Source organism: Balaenoptera acutorostrata, chromosome 3 (genome assembly GCF_949987535.1).
Source record: "Balaenoptera acutorostrata chromosome 3, mBalAcu1.1, whole genome shotgun sequence".
In the NCBI taxonomy this organism is placed as follows: Eukaryota; Metazoa; Chordata; class Mammalia; order Artiodactyla; family Balaenopteridae; genus Balaenoptera; species Balaenoptera acutorostrata.
The window spans coordinates 157,104,446-157,120,335 of NC_080066.1; the positions used below are offsets into that span (position 1 = coordinate 157,104,446).

The window sequence follows — 15,890 nt, forward strand, 5'->3', positions numbered from 1 at the left end:
GACTGGCACAAAGTTCTACTGTGGTGATGCTTCACAATCAGGTTCCAGTCACAGATACTAAGCCCTTTGACAAACACCTCATGCTGTGTGATTAAAGATGATGAATATTGTTAAACCAGCCCCACCTGGTCCCACCAGTGGGATACCAGCCTTGCCCTTTAGGATAAATGGATATTGGGAATCAGCCCAGATGTATCATTCCAGGCTCCCCCACTCACCAAGCCTATCTTTCCATTATGGCCAAGACCAGCTGGTGCTGGTTATTTATCCATTTTAAATTGGGATGTTTGAGGCATAGGTTTGGTTAAGTCCTACTTAGGCATTAACAGAAATACACTCTGATACAAGTGTCCTGTGCTTCCAACAGCCCTTCCGTCTCAAGGACCTGCAAGTAATAAAAGGCAGTCTGTCAACTTGTGATTTTTCGAGACCTTGAAGAGGAGTTGACTGAGTCAGTTTGCATGTACAGCAAAGGTGGATTTTAGCAGTAACAGGCATGAAATGACTGTCTGGGACAATTCTTAAAAATAAAAACAACCCCAGATTCAAGCAGAATAATGAGGAATTTGTGGCAGCCATCAGAGTTACCATGTGAAAAAAATAAAGAAAAAAGACACAGTGTAGTGCTTTCCAGTAAACTAAAAACAGAGCTGGGAGTTAAAACCGAAATACCTACAAACATCATTGACAACTTACTTAGTCCTTTCGTGCATTCTGCTGTTGCCTTGTCACTTTCCCTACTACACAAAGAAAGTCACCATCCGTTCTCAAAAGAATATGTGACTATTTTAGTGAGGATTCATTACATATTTAATGCACCATCCCTATACAGGGGGTCCCTGAAGGCTTAGTGCAGTTTGAAGTTACTATTAATAATTTAAAAACTTTCTAAATATGTAATTCCAAAGGTTTATGTTATCTTAGAGTATCTGGAATTTTAGGTTGATTTGGAAGAATGTTTTAGCTAAAATTATTAAGTCTTCAGAAATATCTGTTATGTTTATAAACATACACATTTGATATAGATTTTTGTTCATATACTTAGACAAAACTAGATCTCTCTGTTTATTTTTAATTGAATTTTGAACAGAAATAGCATTTGAACATTTTCTTTGTTAAAATAGCCACATCCTTACATTAAATGTAGGTTAGGGTACTCTTGCTAATCTAATGGCAAGACACACACACTACACACCACACACACACACACACACACCCCCACACACACCCACACACACACACACACACTACACACACTACACACCACACACTACACACCCTACACACCACACACTACACACCACACACACACACCACACACACACACACACACACACACACCCTCTGGTTTATACACATCCATAGAGGTTAGGTGGATTACTTGTAGAGTTAGCAAGCTTGTGTTTGAGGCCTTCTCCCTGCTACTTGTTACCTGTGGGACCTTGCAAAAACATCACCTGACGGTTCTGTGACTTAGTTTACTTTTCTGAAATCCTTGCCTTCCAACTTGATCATCAGTCGAAAAATTCTTTTGTTTTTGAAGTTCTGGATGTCTTCCATGAGAAAATCGTTCCTGTTTTTCTGATTCTTTAACACTTATAATTGCTTCATCATGTTTTTATGAAGACTATATGAACTAGTATCTGAAACACGCTTAGTACGTTGTCTGGCACATGATAAGTGCTAGGTAAGTCCCTTGTTTTGTTATTGTTATATCCTCGGTCTGATTCGTATAAGATCAAACTATATCAATGGATGCGCAGTCGGAAACATTGTTTGAAGTTTTTATTTTTCCTTTTTTCTAGAGCGTTTTGGTATGTTTCTTTACCTTTTCTTTTTTCTTTCTTTTCTTCTCCCTTCCTTCCTTCTCTCTCTCTCTCCCTCCCTCCCTCCTTCCCTCCTTCCCTTCCTTTCCCTTCCCTTTTCTCTCTCTCTGTCTCTCTCTCTCTCAATTTTGAAGACAGTGTGAGAATATGAGAAATAGATACAGATCTAAGATATAGTCTGTTCAGGAAAGGATGTCCTTAAATAGTTTGAAATAAGAAAAGGAGCTTATATTGCCATTTAGAAAGTGTTTTAGAGTCTAGTCCAAACTTGTACTCGTTCAACGCAGTTCTTGCATACTGTCCCTGGGCATTGGGGACCTGAGAGTCTTTGTCCCAACATCTGCTGAGATTAAATGAGTCTAACAGTTAAATCAGAAGAGGAAATGTGGTCAATTAAATACCACCACTACCCCCAAAATGTTTGGTTCCAAGTAGAAAATTGCTTATATAAGTTGATACTTGTAAATTCTATGGATAAATTAGTTAGGAAAACCACATGGCTTTAAGTCACAAAAGAATGACTTTGGGGCTTCCCTGGTGGCACAGTGGTTGAGAATCTGCCTGCCAATGCAGGGGACACGGGTTTGAGCCCTGGTCTGGGAAGATCCCACATGCCGCGGAGCAACTGGGCCCGTGAGCCACAACTACTGAGCCTGCGCGTCTGGAGCCTGTGCTCCGCAACAAGAGAGGCCCGTGCACCGCGATGAAGAGTGGCCCCCGCTTGCCGCAACTGGAGAAAGCCCTTGCACAGAAACGAAGACCCAACACAGCCAAAAATAAATAAATAAATAATTTTTTTTAAAAAAGGAAAAAAAAAAAAAGAATGACTTTATTTTTTTATTCTCTCTTTTTTTTAATTTCATCTATTAAGTAGAAGTATGTTTTTATTTTATTTTTAAAAATTTCTTCCAACATCTTTTGAATTTTCTTTTTTTAAAAAAATTTTATTGGAGTATAGTTGATTTACAGTGTTGTGTTAGTTTCACGTGTACAGCAAAGTGAATCAGTTATACATATACATATATCCACTCTTTTTTAGATTCTTTTCCCATATAGGCCATTACAGAGTACTGAGTAGAGTTCCCTGTGCTATACAGTAGGTCCTTATTAGTTATCTATTTTATATATGGTAGTGTCTTGTTCTTTCTTTCATTCAATAATATTTTCTGAACCCCTACTTTACACCGAATTCTTTATCAGAAACTAGAGATATAAAAGGTGAGCAAAACAGACAAGACTTCTGCCCTCAAGGAACTCATATTCCAGAAGGATGAGGCAGACAATAAAGAATTTAATAAATAACTTAGTTACAGCCCATGTAATTGTTGTGAGTTAAATAAAGCGGGAAATAGGCTGGAGAGTAAATGAAATGCTGATGGCTTCCTTAAATAGGATAGTCTGAAGAAAGATCATTTTGAGCTGAAACTTAAAGAATAAATGAACCAGTCATTTGAAAATCTGCAGGAAGGACATTTCAGGCTATGGGTTGGGCAAGAGCAAAGGACCTTGAAAGTAGGGATGGTCTTGAAGTGTTAGAGCAGGGGTCCTGGACCTGAGTAGCTTCAGAACCACCCAGAGGGCTTGTCACAGCTCAGGTTCCTGAGCGCCGCCTCCAGCCAGTAGGTCTGGGTGGAGCCTGAAAACATGCATTTCTCACAAGCTCCCAGGGGATGCAGGTGCTGTTGACTCTGACTCAGGCCTACGCTGTGAGCACCATTGTGTTAGAGAGGAACTGGAAGGAAGAAGGGATGGCTGGAGCATGGTATGCTGGAGGTGAGTAGTAGGAAATGAGTCTGGAGGAGGAGGCAGGGGCCCTGAGATCTCACCCTAGAAAGGAAGTACGATTTCAGGCTCAGATGGATGAGAAGTCATTGCAGGTTCTCCTGGTCCTCACTGAAACCCTGAAACTGCCCTTGTTCTTAGACGATTACCGTGTAGTCAGTCTTTGAGGGTTATCTGATTCTGAATGGCATTCTCCCATTAATGCATGGGAAAGAAATCCCGTGGACTTTGGAAATGGCCTATAATTCCCTCTGTATGGGATTCCGACCAACCTTTGACAAACGGGACTGATTGCTTGCTTTGCAGAGAACCATTCTCCCACGCCCAGGTTTTAGAAGTATGAGATAATGGCAAATCCGGGGTCTGCAATTCAGATCAGCTCCACATTTACTGAAATACTTTCTCTGCATCTGGCACAGCGTAGGACATAACCAAAGCATAGTACATGCTTGGTACAGCAGCGACATAACCAAAGCATAGTACATGCTTGGTACAGCAGTGACATAACCAAAGCATAGTACATGCTTGGTAGAGCAGCGACATAACCAAAGCATAGTACATGCTTTCTAACTGTAGGCAGCATTCACTCTTTTTGGGACAAATAGTAAAAAAATGTGAAAGAATTAGAGGATTATATAAGCAGAGTAGAGTGCCATGTGTAATAAAGTGTTAAATATTATCATATATAAATGTTAGTGATGCAGATAATACGTGCCGTGGCCACTAGGAAGTGGGAGAATTGTTGTCTGAAGTTACTGGGGAATGTTTGATATCCAGGAGGCATTTTAGCTAGTCCTTAGAAAATGGTGAAAATTTGGCTAAAGGGGAAGACAAAGACATGGGAAAACTTTTGTCTTCAGATTCAATGAACATGTAAAGAATTATTGTTTTCCCAAAGTTTTTGCTGTTCTGCTGCCTTCCAAGGGAAAGCTTTCCATGTGTTTCTGATTCTTGAGCACAATTGAATTACTAGCCCATTGTCTGGTGAGAGCTGTTTGGTCAGGGAGCCCCATGGACTTCTCAGAAGCTTTTGTCCTTTGAAAGAAGCTGTCGTGATTTGCCATTGTTAATGAGCCATGTACTACACAATGCTCAAGTTTAAGACCCACTGAGAACATGACCATGAACCTCCTTTCATCTCCACATGGGGGAACCACATGGCATATAGGAGCTGCAGAAACCCAGCAGCTGTGCTGCTCCCCCAGTGTTAGTAATCGTCTTGAACTTTCTTATGTCATATCCTAATAGCTTTGTATTAGGAGTGATGGCCTGTACTGCTTCTACCCTTCATGAATAAATACAAAATGTCTTGCCACCCAGAAGACAACCCCTTTGTAGTCATGCATCTCTTTTGAATATGCACCCTTAGGACCCGATAGGCTTATAGTTCAATATTCTGTGCCTGTGTGAGGCTTAGCCTGGAAATTGTGGAATATGCACTTACTGCAATGGATATATTTTTACTGTGTCAAGGGCTTTTTTGCATCAGATCCTGACTACTACATTTGATGAGTCAAAGGGCCCACCTCCTTTGCTGAGGCTTTCTGGGAAATTCATGGAGTTATCCTGAATATTAAGATATTTCTTGTTAGCTTAGATAATTCCAAAAGTGTAGGTTTATCTTTAATGCCAAGATAAGGCAGAAGATAGAAGTGAAAAAGAGAATGGTTAAAGAGAGGTCCCAGGATGACCTAGGAAAATGGCAGTCTGTAAGGCAGAGATCGCCAAACTTTTTCAGTTGCTCACTCATATCTGCAAAAGGTTTTGAGAATGTCCCCAAGATAGGTATACTTTAAGAAAATGAACATAATTTCTAATATTTTCTTCCTATACCTCAAATACACCCTCTGGTATATGCACACTCTGTTTGAATACATTCTTCTGTAAACCTAATTCAGTAGGTTTCTTCTAATTCTAATTCTTCTAATTCAATAGGTATGGGGTGGCCCAATAATTTGCATTCCTAACAACTTCCCAGGTGATCTGGTCTGAAACTATGCTTTAAGAACCCTGGGGTAGTTAGTCTCAGAGTTAGTTTACCTAAGTTGGACATCAGGATCCTTTAATTATCCAATGTGTGACCTTGGGTAAATTATTTTATTAGTTCTGTGAGCTTAGTTTTTAAAATCTGTGGTACAGAGGTAATCATAATTCCTTACATTTTAGGGTGACTGGCGAGCTTCATGAGATAACCTAGACAAAGTGCTTCTCACCCAGTGCTTATCGCCTACAAAACAACAATACATGCTGGCTGCTTTATCCTCCTCCTTCTCCTCCTCATTATCATCACACATCTTTCTAGTGTCACGAAGTAGACTCTGAGAACTTTTGTGCCTTAATTCACAAGAATCATGGGAATGCATTTTTCTGCTTTAACATTATTCATTTAGAAAGACCATGCTCCAAGTGAGATATCTTTCTACTTGAATGGTAGAGATGAAGCTCCTTTGCAAAGTCTGCCAAAAAGAGAACAGTGTGTTCAGCCCTCTCCCTTCCGTGTGTAACTGTTGATAGTTTGTGGCTAAGTGTGTATTTCTGTTGTCTTTTGTAGTCAATTCTTCTTGCATGATGCAGAGTTGACATTTTTGGCGGTTGTGTCTTTGAATGTTTTGGGGCATGAGAATAGTAAATTCAAGTGATTGCTTTGAATTTGATTAATTTTAACACTTTTTTCTCTCTCTCCTTTTTTCTTCTTTCCTGCTCTTCTTATGAATTACTAGGACCAAGTACCACCTGCCAGGAGGATTCATGCGCCAACCAGGGGGTCTGTATGCAGCAGTGGGAAGGCTTCACCTGCGACTGTTCCATGACCTCCTATTCTGGAAACCAGTGCAATGATCGTGAGTACAACCTTTTCATACTTGGGATATTTTCAAAGAGTTCAGAGGTTTGGAGAAACCATAAGGGACATTACGTGAAAGGATGGCTCTTCTGAAAGATTCATAAGCAATTTCTCATCCAGAAACTGGGAAAATAAAGGACTAATGGTCTAATGGCAAAGCGACATTTCTTGTTCAACAATACTAGATGTTTTTCCATTTACTTACTCCCTGTTTTCTTTAGATTAGATTACCTTTGACAAACAAAACAATTATGACAATATTTTTGTTCTAAGGAGTTCAGTTTTCCATTAATTAAATCATCTGGATAACAATTTTGAGACTCTCCCACTTACATTGCCTAGAACTTGGAGGACATTTAAGGAATGTAGCTATTTTCTCAAAAAGTCTGAGTTTAGAGAATTTCGTAGGCCTCCCAAATGATGAAGACATTAAGAGAGTTTATTATTTTTTCCAACTAGAAATGTTTAATGCATTCTCAAGGGTCTTTCAAATGTAGGCAGAGATTCCCTCTGGCTAAATTTATTGATATCTGTTTAGTTTATATATACATAGTCATTCTGTTTATATATATGTATTTCTATTCTGTGAGTATGTTTATATGTATGTATCTGTGTATTTGCTTCGTATTGGAAGAGAGCCAGTTGTTATTTTTGTCCACTAGTGATGCTTCGGGTACATCAGCTGTTTTAATTCTAGGAGAAGACTGATTTCATGAAGGTGATTCTAGCACTGATGGTGGAGAGACTTCAGTTCTGTGGGAATCTATAGCCTGTGTCTCCACGTCCTTCTTACATGGCCACTTTTAGAAATGAGCAAACACTTGAAATTTTTGAATACGTATTGCAAAGTGATTTGTTGAAAAGCCCTGACTTAGTGGGTCCTGCTGACCTTCTCATTTTCTAAGTGCAGCCTTCATGGTAGGAGTTTATTTTATAACCTGAACTCATAGTTGTCATCAGTTGGTTTTATAAAAAAGATGCATAATGTTATCTGAGCAAATACTAAAGTTACATTACAGTTTATGCAAGTGGGAGCAGGCGCCAATTACAGTGCTATCTCTGTTATGTCTATTTGGTTTTCCTTGATTCCTTATATCTCAACTTTTTTCATGTGTGTAGTTGTCTCCTATCCTATTTTCCATTTTTTTCATAGCCTTTTTTCTTTATGTACCCTGTCAGTCTCTGAAGATACACTAAGGAGAAACAAGTGGGGAATCTGGAAATGTAGAGAGAAAATTCTTTGAACCTCATTGATCTAGGTGTCAGCATTTGCCTCTGGATTTATAATGCAAAGGACACACTGTCTGCAGAAAGCTTTGGCATTAGATGGCTCTTTCCAATTATTTGGTATTATTTTTATTGAAAGTCCTGTTTCCATATTTATGATTTGGAAATACTGTTCCACTCTGAAGCAGGCAGTGATGGACCCATCCAGAGTTCCTGAGGAATTGTTCTATATGCTCTTTCTTTTCCCTCCAATTTGTCTGCATGGGAGGATTTTTTCAAGTGGTAGCATAATGCTTCTTTATCCTCACAAGTTTATTGCATATCACACATACATACCACTCCCAGTAAAACATGGTCAGGAAGAGACTGCACAAAGGAAGGACAGAAAGGTAAGTTACGCTAACTGCGGTGAATAGACGCAGTCTTCAGAAGGTATGTATGCATTTTTTGCTCACTGAAAAGTTCCTTTCTGCCACCCAGGCTAGGCATTGTTTTCTGCTAAAAATCAACCAGGATTCTTTCCAGTTTTCTATGATTGTTTCTGATTTTGTCAAGAAAAGATTGTGCCTCAGTCTGGGATGAGGACTATTGCATTATCTGACCTGAACAGTTTGTCAGTGTTTGATGAAGTACCAGAACCAGGATTGGGAAAGGTCAGCGTTCTTTTGTGGCAATAGCTTCTCATCCTTCAAAAATGTTTCTAAGACTTCCAGGTTTAGGGTAATGTATTTCGACTTTTATTCTATAAACAATGCAGTTGAATTTTTGCTTGTAAAAGACTTCTGAGCCCAAATCATTAAAATAATCTACTTGCCTATTCTCCTCTTGGAGAGTGGACCAGGGCTTCTGTGACTGGATGGCTATATGGATATGTGAGCAAGTACATTTTAATAGCAGAATATGGGGAATATATGGAATTCAGATATACATGAGGTAACTATGAAGTTCAGATGTAAACTTTTAATGAAACCCAACCGAATATATCAAAATGGTAGGTTGCTTAAAATTGTTACAATGAATGTCTCTGTATTAAAGTATTTGGGGTAACTTCACTTTGGGAACTAGCATCGGAGCCAGTTTGGTCCACCTAAGAAAATCTGTCTCAATTCTTTACATCACAGGTTATTATTTTCTGTATCGACCTTGATCCTTAGAGTTGTAATTTGCTACTCCACAAACAACTTCAAGATGATGTTACCTATCTAATACTCTATGTGCCTACCTTTGTTAGCAAATCATGGTAGCTTTGTTTGCATCAGGAGTTGAGTATTAACCCTCAGTGTCACCAGCAGATTTGAAAAAGGCTCATGCTTATCATTGGCAAAAGCTGTGGGGAAAATTGCAAAGAAAGAAGAAAGAGTAAAATAAGTGAATAGAAGATGAAGAAGGATGAAAGAGAAGGAATATAGAGAAAAGCAGAGATTGCATCTTCTATGAGAGAGCACAAAGGTGGTTAATAGTTGCTTTGGTAACATGAATGTCACAGGTGGCCTGCCTTTGACCTAAATAACAGAAATGGGCCATGCATTGTAAGTGGAATGACATCAAGGAAATCTGGCCTTTACCCAATTCTTGGGAATAGCATGTTTTGTAGAATGTTGCATATGTCTAAAATAAATTATATTCCTTAAAATACTGTCATAAGACCATGTGAATTGGTTAGAAATTCAATCTAATGGCTAAAGTTGTTTTTGCGGGGGAAAATGTTTGAATACTTTCATTTTCCTTGAGCAGTTTCTCAGGACGGCAGATTGATCCTCAATTAATAGAAATGAAAACATCTCTATTTATTATTGCATATCCAAGAATTGAAACTTGTTCAAAAGGGAAATGGCTAGACTATGGTGTTTTTCAAAATAAAGTGCTCAGTTCATCATATGTAGAAAAGTCAATTATATCTGGACATGACTTGCAAGTTTCTAAAGAAATGTCTGCATTTTAGAGTCTTGCTCACTTCTTCTAGAATTGGTTCTATCACTTATAACCTTTGTTTTTTTCTTGCCTGTTTGCTAGGTTTGGCATTTGTTTGACAATTTCAAGGTGCTGTCACATAGATACGGCCTCCATGAGTAGAGTTTACATTTAAAAACTGTGTCTTGTTTAGTATGAATAGACCAAGCCTGGATGGTTTTAACTTTATTCTGTCATTCTTTGTGAAAGCATGGTGGGTTGATGGAGCCAGTGGGGTAAATTTCTTGTTCATTCTTACAAAGATAGCTGTAAAACTGATACAAGTGGTTGTGAAAGTATGACATGTATTCTCTGTAGCTGGTTACCTTGTATGAGAGTGATTTCCTTGTATTGGATAGAAAACAAAAATCATCTGATTGGAAACTCAAGTATAATTGATTTATTAATTGTCTTATCTAGCTTTAAGACATGACTTTCCACCATTTCGTGTAATGGTAAAATCATAGGGAGTTTCATTAGGTGATGTTTCAGGCTGGTTTGAAACTACAATGGATGAAGTCATCCCAGAAGCAATTTTGAGTTCATGTAGGGTCCCGTAAGATCCATGAAAGGACACACAAGGAACATTCTCCAAAGAATATCCTCAGTTCTGAAAAATTCAAAGCAGAGGGAGGCTGATTTCCCCGAGGGTGAGCACCACCTGCATACAACTTAATGACATGTTGTAGGGGTTACATTTTAAGAGCAGCAAAAGGAAGGAAGCCTTTTAAGGGTCCTTGTAAGGAGATTCCTTTTGGATATTGGGTTCTTATTGGTATTTTAAATCAGGACAGAGGGTCTGAGCAACTTCAGTATGTGGTAGACCTTACACCATCAGGTGAATCCAGAATCCGTTTCCTGTGTTGAATGGCAATGCCAACCCCATTGGCAACCTATTGTTGAGTTCCTCTCTTCTTCACAACTCCACACAAGGTCTCAGCAAACCCAATCCACTCGCACATTCCCACACATATGCGAAAAAGTTATCATTTGGGAGGACTTTCTGAAAATAGCGATTTTAAACACTTCACAGCTATTACCTTTAGGCGTGTTCATGACAACTGTTTTGAGTTGTATAATTTTGGAGTCTCGTTATTGCTTCTGTGCCCTGGGGCAGTGAATGTGGGACAGTCTGTGGCATGTGAGTGCACACATCAAGTTCTTGGATTTATAAATCGGGTGTTTATAATGGCTTTGTGGGGTGAAAAGAAAGGAATAAATGTGGGTTCTCAGCCCACCTTCAGCAGCCAGCTGCCCACACTACATTGCTCCATGTACACTGTGGGCTACTTGTTGGAGAAATTGCTTGGTTCATACTGGCATGTGATAATAGATGTTCTTTGCTTGCAACAAATCAATAGCAGGCCACTGTGGATTGTGCAGACAGTGGTGTGTGAAGCGCCTTTTCAGACAGTTTTCTGCTGGAATGGCTGTTAAGCTGCAGTGTTGGCTATTGACTGGCCTTTTGCTTTTTATTTATTGTGTGGGTTTATTTTTTTAATGTAGGTTGGTATATTGATTAAATCTGTTAAAAACACATTTCCCATTCAGGCTTCAGAAAAAAATAAGCAATATGCACATTACTTAGTGCACAAACAAGGGGACAGACATGCGTGTATGCTAATTCTGCCTCTTGGGTCCGTATAGGTACCCTGGCATTATGTTATGAGCCTATGTTGTTATATTTATAGCAATAATTTCCCTGGATATCAGACTACAGTATATTCATGTTTTTGGTAATGTGTTTACTTCCTACCTCTGTTTTCAGGCTTTACCTGTTCAGCAACTAGGCCATATTTGAGAAGTTCACTATTAAGACATCTATTTTCTGCTTAGAACATACTTTATCATTTACTCATTCATTCACTCACAAGACATTTCTTATTTGCAGATATGATCATGAATAAGATACATCCTGTTTTTAAAGATATTACAGTCTAATAGGGGAAGACATATGAACGTGCTTTAATAGAAATATGAACAGTGTACAGTGAGAGGTCATAAAGTGGAGTGAAATCAACTCTCCCTGGGGTTGAGACTCCATTAAGAAGAGCTACTGCTTTTAGAAAAGTTTTCATTGACAAATGAGTCTTGAAAAATTTGTAAATACTTCCTAAACAAATATGATATGAACTAGGGTTGGAAAGGAAAAGTGGCATTCCAGCAAGCAGAGAGAAATATACTATAGGCTCTGTTAATGTTCTGGCTATTTCCTCCCAGTTCCCCCCCACCCCAAGCTTTTGCAAATCGCATGGGCATACTCTTGCTCAGGTGTTGTACCTGTGAATAAACCCATGTGCCAACACTTTTCGCTGTCAGAGATCAGGGGAGCTTTCAAAGACCCCTCCCTTGGTTGGGAGTGGGGTGGGACTGTGTAGGGAGGGGACAGACGTGTGTGTATGCTGATTCTGTCTCTTGGGTCCATATAGGTACCCTGGCATTATGTTATGAGCCTATGTTGTTATATTTATAGCAATAATTTCCCAGGATATCAGACTACGGTATATTCATGTTTTGGGTAATGTGTTTACTTCCTACCTCAGTTTTCAGGCTTTACCTGTCCAGCAACCCTCCTTGAGCCAGAGGAGGTTCTGGAAGCTGCCTGAGTCAGGGATGGGGCCTCGATGGCCCTTCTTCAATGGGCTCCAAGGGACCTGGAGGGAAGCATTCCTTCCTTTTGGTGGTCAAGCCCTTTAGAGCTTAGTTCTGAAGAGTGGGTGTCTGGGTGGGGTGAGCTCTCTGAGACAGGAGCTGGCTCCTTTCCCTCTCTCCCCGTGAGACGGCACAGAGCCTGCAGCAGTCAACGTGTGTTGAGTGAATGAGTGAGTGACTAATTCTCCTTGGGGTCTCCGGCTGGCTGTCCCTCCTGCCACAGATCTTAGGGCTCCCATTCTAAGGAGCAGGTCATTTTTTCCCTCAGGGAATCTGTTCTTCAGTTCCTGCCTATTCTGGCACCAAGTCAGAATACGGTATTCCGGTATTGTGTGGATTCAGCTCCACCCCTACCTATTTAGAAAATGCTGTTGTGATTACCAGATTTCTTCCCAGTCTTTGTTCTAAGCATTTGTATGGTTAAAATTACACTCAGGTTAAAATTTGTGCTCTCATTGCATGATATGCATTTTCAAAGTGTAAAAACCATTAGATTTTCTAATTTTCTTCAGTAGAATGCCCATGATGGTGCCCAGTTCACTGGGGAAGAATCCCCTGTGTTGAATCTCTTGCTGGATCCTAGATGTAGGCCTAGTAGGGCCCAAATCTTATTTCATTGAACCATTGGTAGACATTTATCTTGGAAATTTAATTACAATAAACCATATTTTTAGAAGGTTGATTTGTAATATATATAACTTATTACATTATAAAAGACTTCATAGTATAGTCATTAGGTTAATTAGCTTTAGAATCAAACTGCTTTAAATGCCAGTTCTAACCCTAATATTATGAAATTGAATTAGCCTCCTTTGTTTCAGCACACATCATAAATAGGAGTAGTAACAGTTTTTATTATAACTAATAGTATTTGATATTTGTCAAATCCCTCGATATTTGTCAAATCCTAACGTTCTACTGTGACCTTTATAAAGATGTTGTCCCTTTAATCATCCCAAAGTCCCTAAGAAATACCATACTACTATTGTCCTGATTTTAACAGTGGGAAAACTGAGGTCACACAGTTAGGAAGTAGCTGAGTCAGAACTTGAATCCAGGTTTGTTTGACATGAAAGCTCACATTATTATTAGATTTGCTACTACTTAGTCATTATTAGAAATAATCACAGTGAACATCTGCACTAATTACTAGACTAGAGGGCTTAAAATTCCAGGTGGGCAAGTCTTCTCAGACAACCAAATTATTGATACATAAGAATATAGGCTGGGAAAAGAGAAGCTCTGTGTTCTTGGTTGTTTATTTTATCACATTCTGGAATTCTGAACACTTCAGTTGTTTCTGTCTTAACACACAGATGGGACCATTTAGTTAGAACATCTTTAGATATTATAGACTTAGAATCAGAATATCCCCCCATAGCCCCAAATATTTATATTTGCATTCTCAGTTGACCATCTTCTGATTTCCATCTTTATTTTTTTACTTTATTGCAATTTCAATATATGTCATAAAGCATAGTGGATGAGACAGTTGATGTAGAGTGGATGGCTTCTGTTGAAATCTTGACTCTGTTGTTTAATAGCTGTGTTACCTTGGTGCTAGTAATTAATTAACACCTCGATGTCTCTAAAATGTAAATATTTATATGTTTCATCTCATAAGAGTGTTGTAAGGATAAGTCAGATTCATAATTGTGAAGTTCAGGACATGACATGTAATAGCCCCTACAGAATCATTAGCTACTCTTTAGTATAGTTTTCAGAAAGTTAAAACATGACTCATACAAATGTAATTTTCATAAAGTTAAAACATAACTCATATAAATGAGAATGAATAGAATAGAATGTGTGCCAAGTGTATTTAACTCCTTAACGGGGGAAACAACAATATGGGTGAAGTATAAACAACAAGATCGCAAAAGATTATTTGAAGAACTGATATTTATAGGCATTAAAAAGAATATTAAAATACAAATTTAGTTTAAATAACCTGGTGAATGTCTCACAGGGTAAAGAGCTCTTAACTTTTGATGTTATCTTTTCTACTGAACATTGTGTCTTTACTGAACAAAAATACAGGTTAATGTATCATCTCACAGACTCTGCGCCTTAATTAATAGTAAATACCTATGCCAAACACAGGTACATTTTCCCATAGAATTAAGTATTTCTTGTGTGGATATGTTAAACAATATCCCTATATGACATTGAAAGGACACGTGTCTTTCCTAGGCTTTTTCTTAAGTTTTAGATAATTTTTGTTAATAATATTATGCTCTGTTCAATTACAAATCCTTTTTTACCTTGAATATCTCTCTCATACCATCACTTTTTATTTTTTAACCACTTAACTGTGTACCAGTCACCGTGCTGAATTTGTTGTGTCATTTTGTCATTTACACAACCCGAGAAAGTAAGACATTCTTATGATCCCTGTTTCACAGATGAGGAAACTGAGACATGGAGAAGTCAAGTGATTTGCTCGAGGTCACAAAACTGTTAGGTGGGGAGACAAAGACTCAGATTTACATTTGACCACATAGTCTGGGCTCTTGACTGCCAAGGTCTCCTGAATGCCTCAAGGAATGTTCTTAATAAGCACTCATCTGAACACATAGGGATTAACATTAGCCCCAGAAATTTACTACCTTTATGGCAACAATTACACTGTATATTCTAGTGTTTACATTGTTATGGGGCAGGGGGCAACATTAGGATTGATATCCTCAGGTAGTAAGATCAGAAGTCCCATCAAACAGGTTCCATTTTGCAGGTTTGGTAGGTCTAGGCAGGCAGAGGCTGAGTCCAGAGAAGTCAGGGAGGCTGGGAGGAGCAGCCTGGTACCTTGGTCGGCAAGATCCAGAAGATAAGACAGATACAAAAGAAGCATTCACGAGTGGGCAGCATCAAAAGGAATGCTCCAAGTTATTTCTCTGCATCTGTGTTTCATTCCTGGGCCCACAGATATTCAGTGTGTCTACAAGAACGCCAGGGGATGGCAATTAAACCCAGAGTCTTCTTAGAGTGAGGATGAAGGTATTGATACTCTTCAGAACAGTTTCATAGATGCAGGTTGTGGCTAGCTTGTTGCCCATGGGAATCACTCTTGCTTATAAATGCCCCTGATATCAAGAAGGGGCTATTTTGTACCTAAAATCTGCTGTACTGCTGATATTAATACACACACAGTGTCATATAGATTCAGCAAGAGCCAGGACTGCTTGCAGCTTTTGTTTTACACAACCCTGCATGAAACGATCTGGGACTCACAGGTAAAGCATTCATTTCTACAAGTTCCAGTTGACACTTGGACTTATGGTTCAAGGAGAAATGATCTCTGCACTTCTGGGACCTGTAGCTTGTCAGGGATTGTTTTGAGTTGTTGCAATCTGTGGCCTCACTAATTTCATTTCATCCATCTACAGCATGCTGTATTTGTAGACCATTTTTTAAAAAATAAATTTATTTATTATTTATTTAGTTTTGGCTGCGTTGGGTCTTCGTTGCTGCGCGTGGGCTTTCTCTAGTTGCAGTGAGCGGGGGCTACTCTTCGTTGTGGTGCACGGGCTTCTCATTGTGGTGGCTTCTCTTGTTGTGGAGCATGGGCTCTAGGCAGGTGGGCTTCAGAAGTTGTGGCACAAGGGCTCAGT

The 15,890-nt window shown here is 39.0% G+C and overlaps 1 protein-coding gene across 10 annotated transcripts in view; it reads left to right on the forward strand.

Annotated features, from left to right (window-relative positions):
* The window catches only part of NRXN3 (neurexin 3), a 1,648,091-nt gene that overhangs the window by 756,108 nt on the left and 876,093 nt on the right, over window positions 1-15,890 (forward strand). For all 10 annotated transcript variants that reach the window (XM_057543493.1, XM_057543494.1, XM_057543495.1 and 7 more), the window contains one exon: window positions 6,329-6,448. In XM_057543493.1, the coding sequence (XP_057399476.1) occupies window positions 6,329-6,448 (120 nt within the window). The remainder of the gene's footprint in view (window positions 1-6,328; window positions 6,449-15,890) is intronic.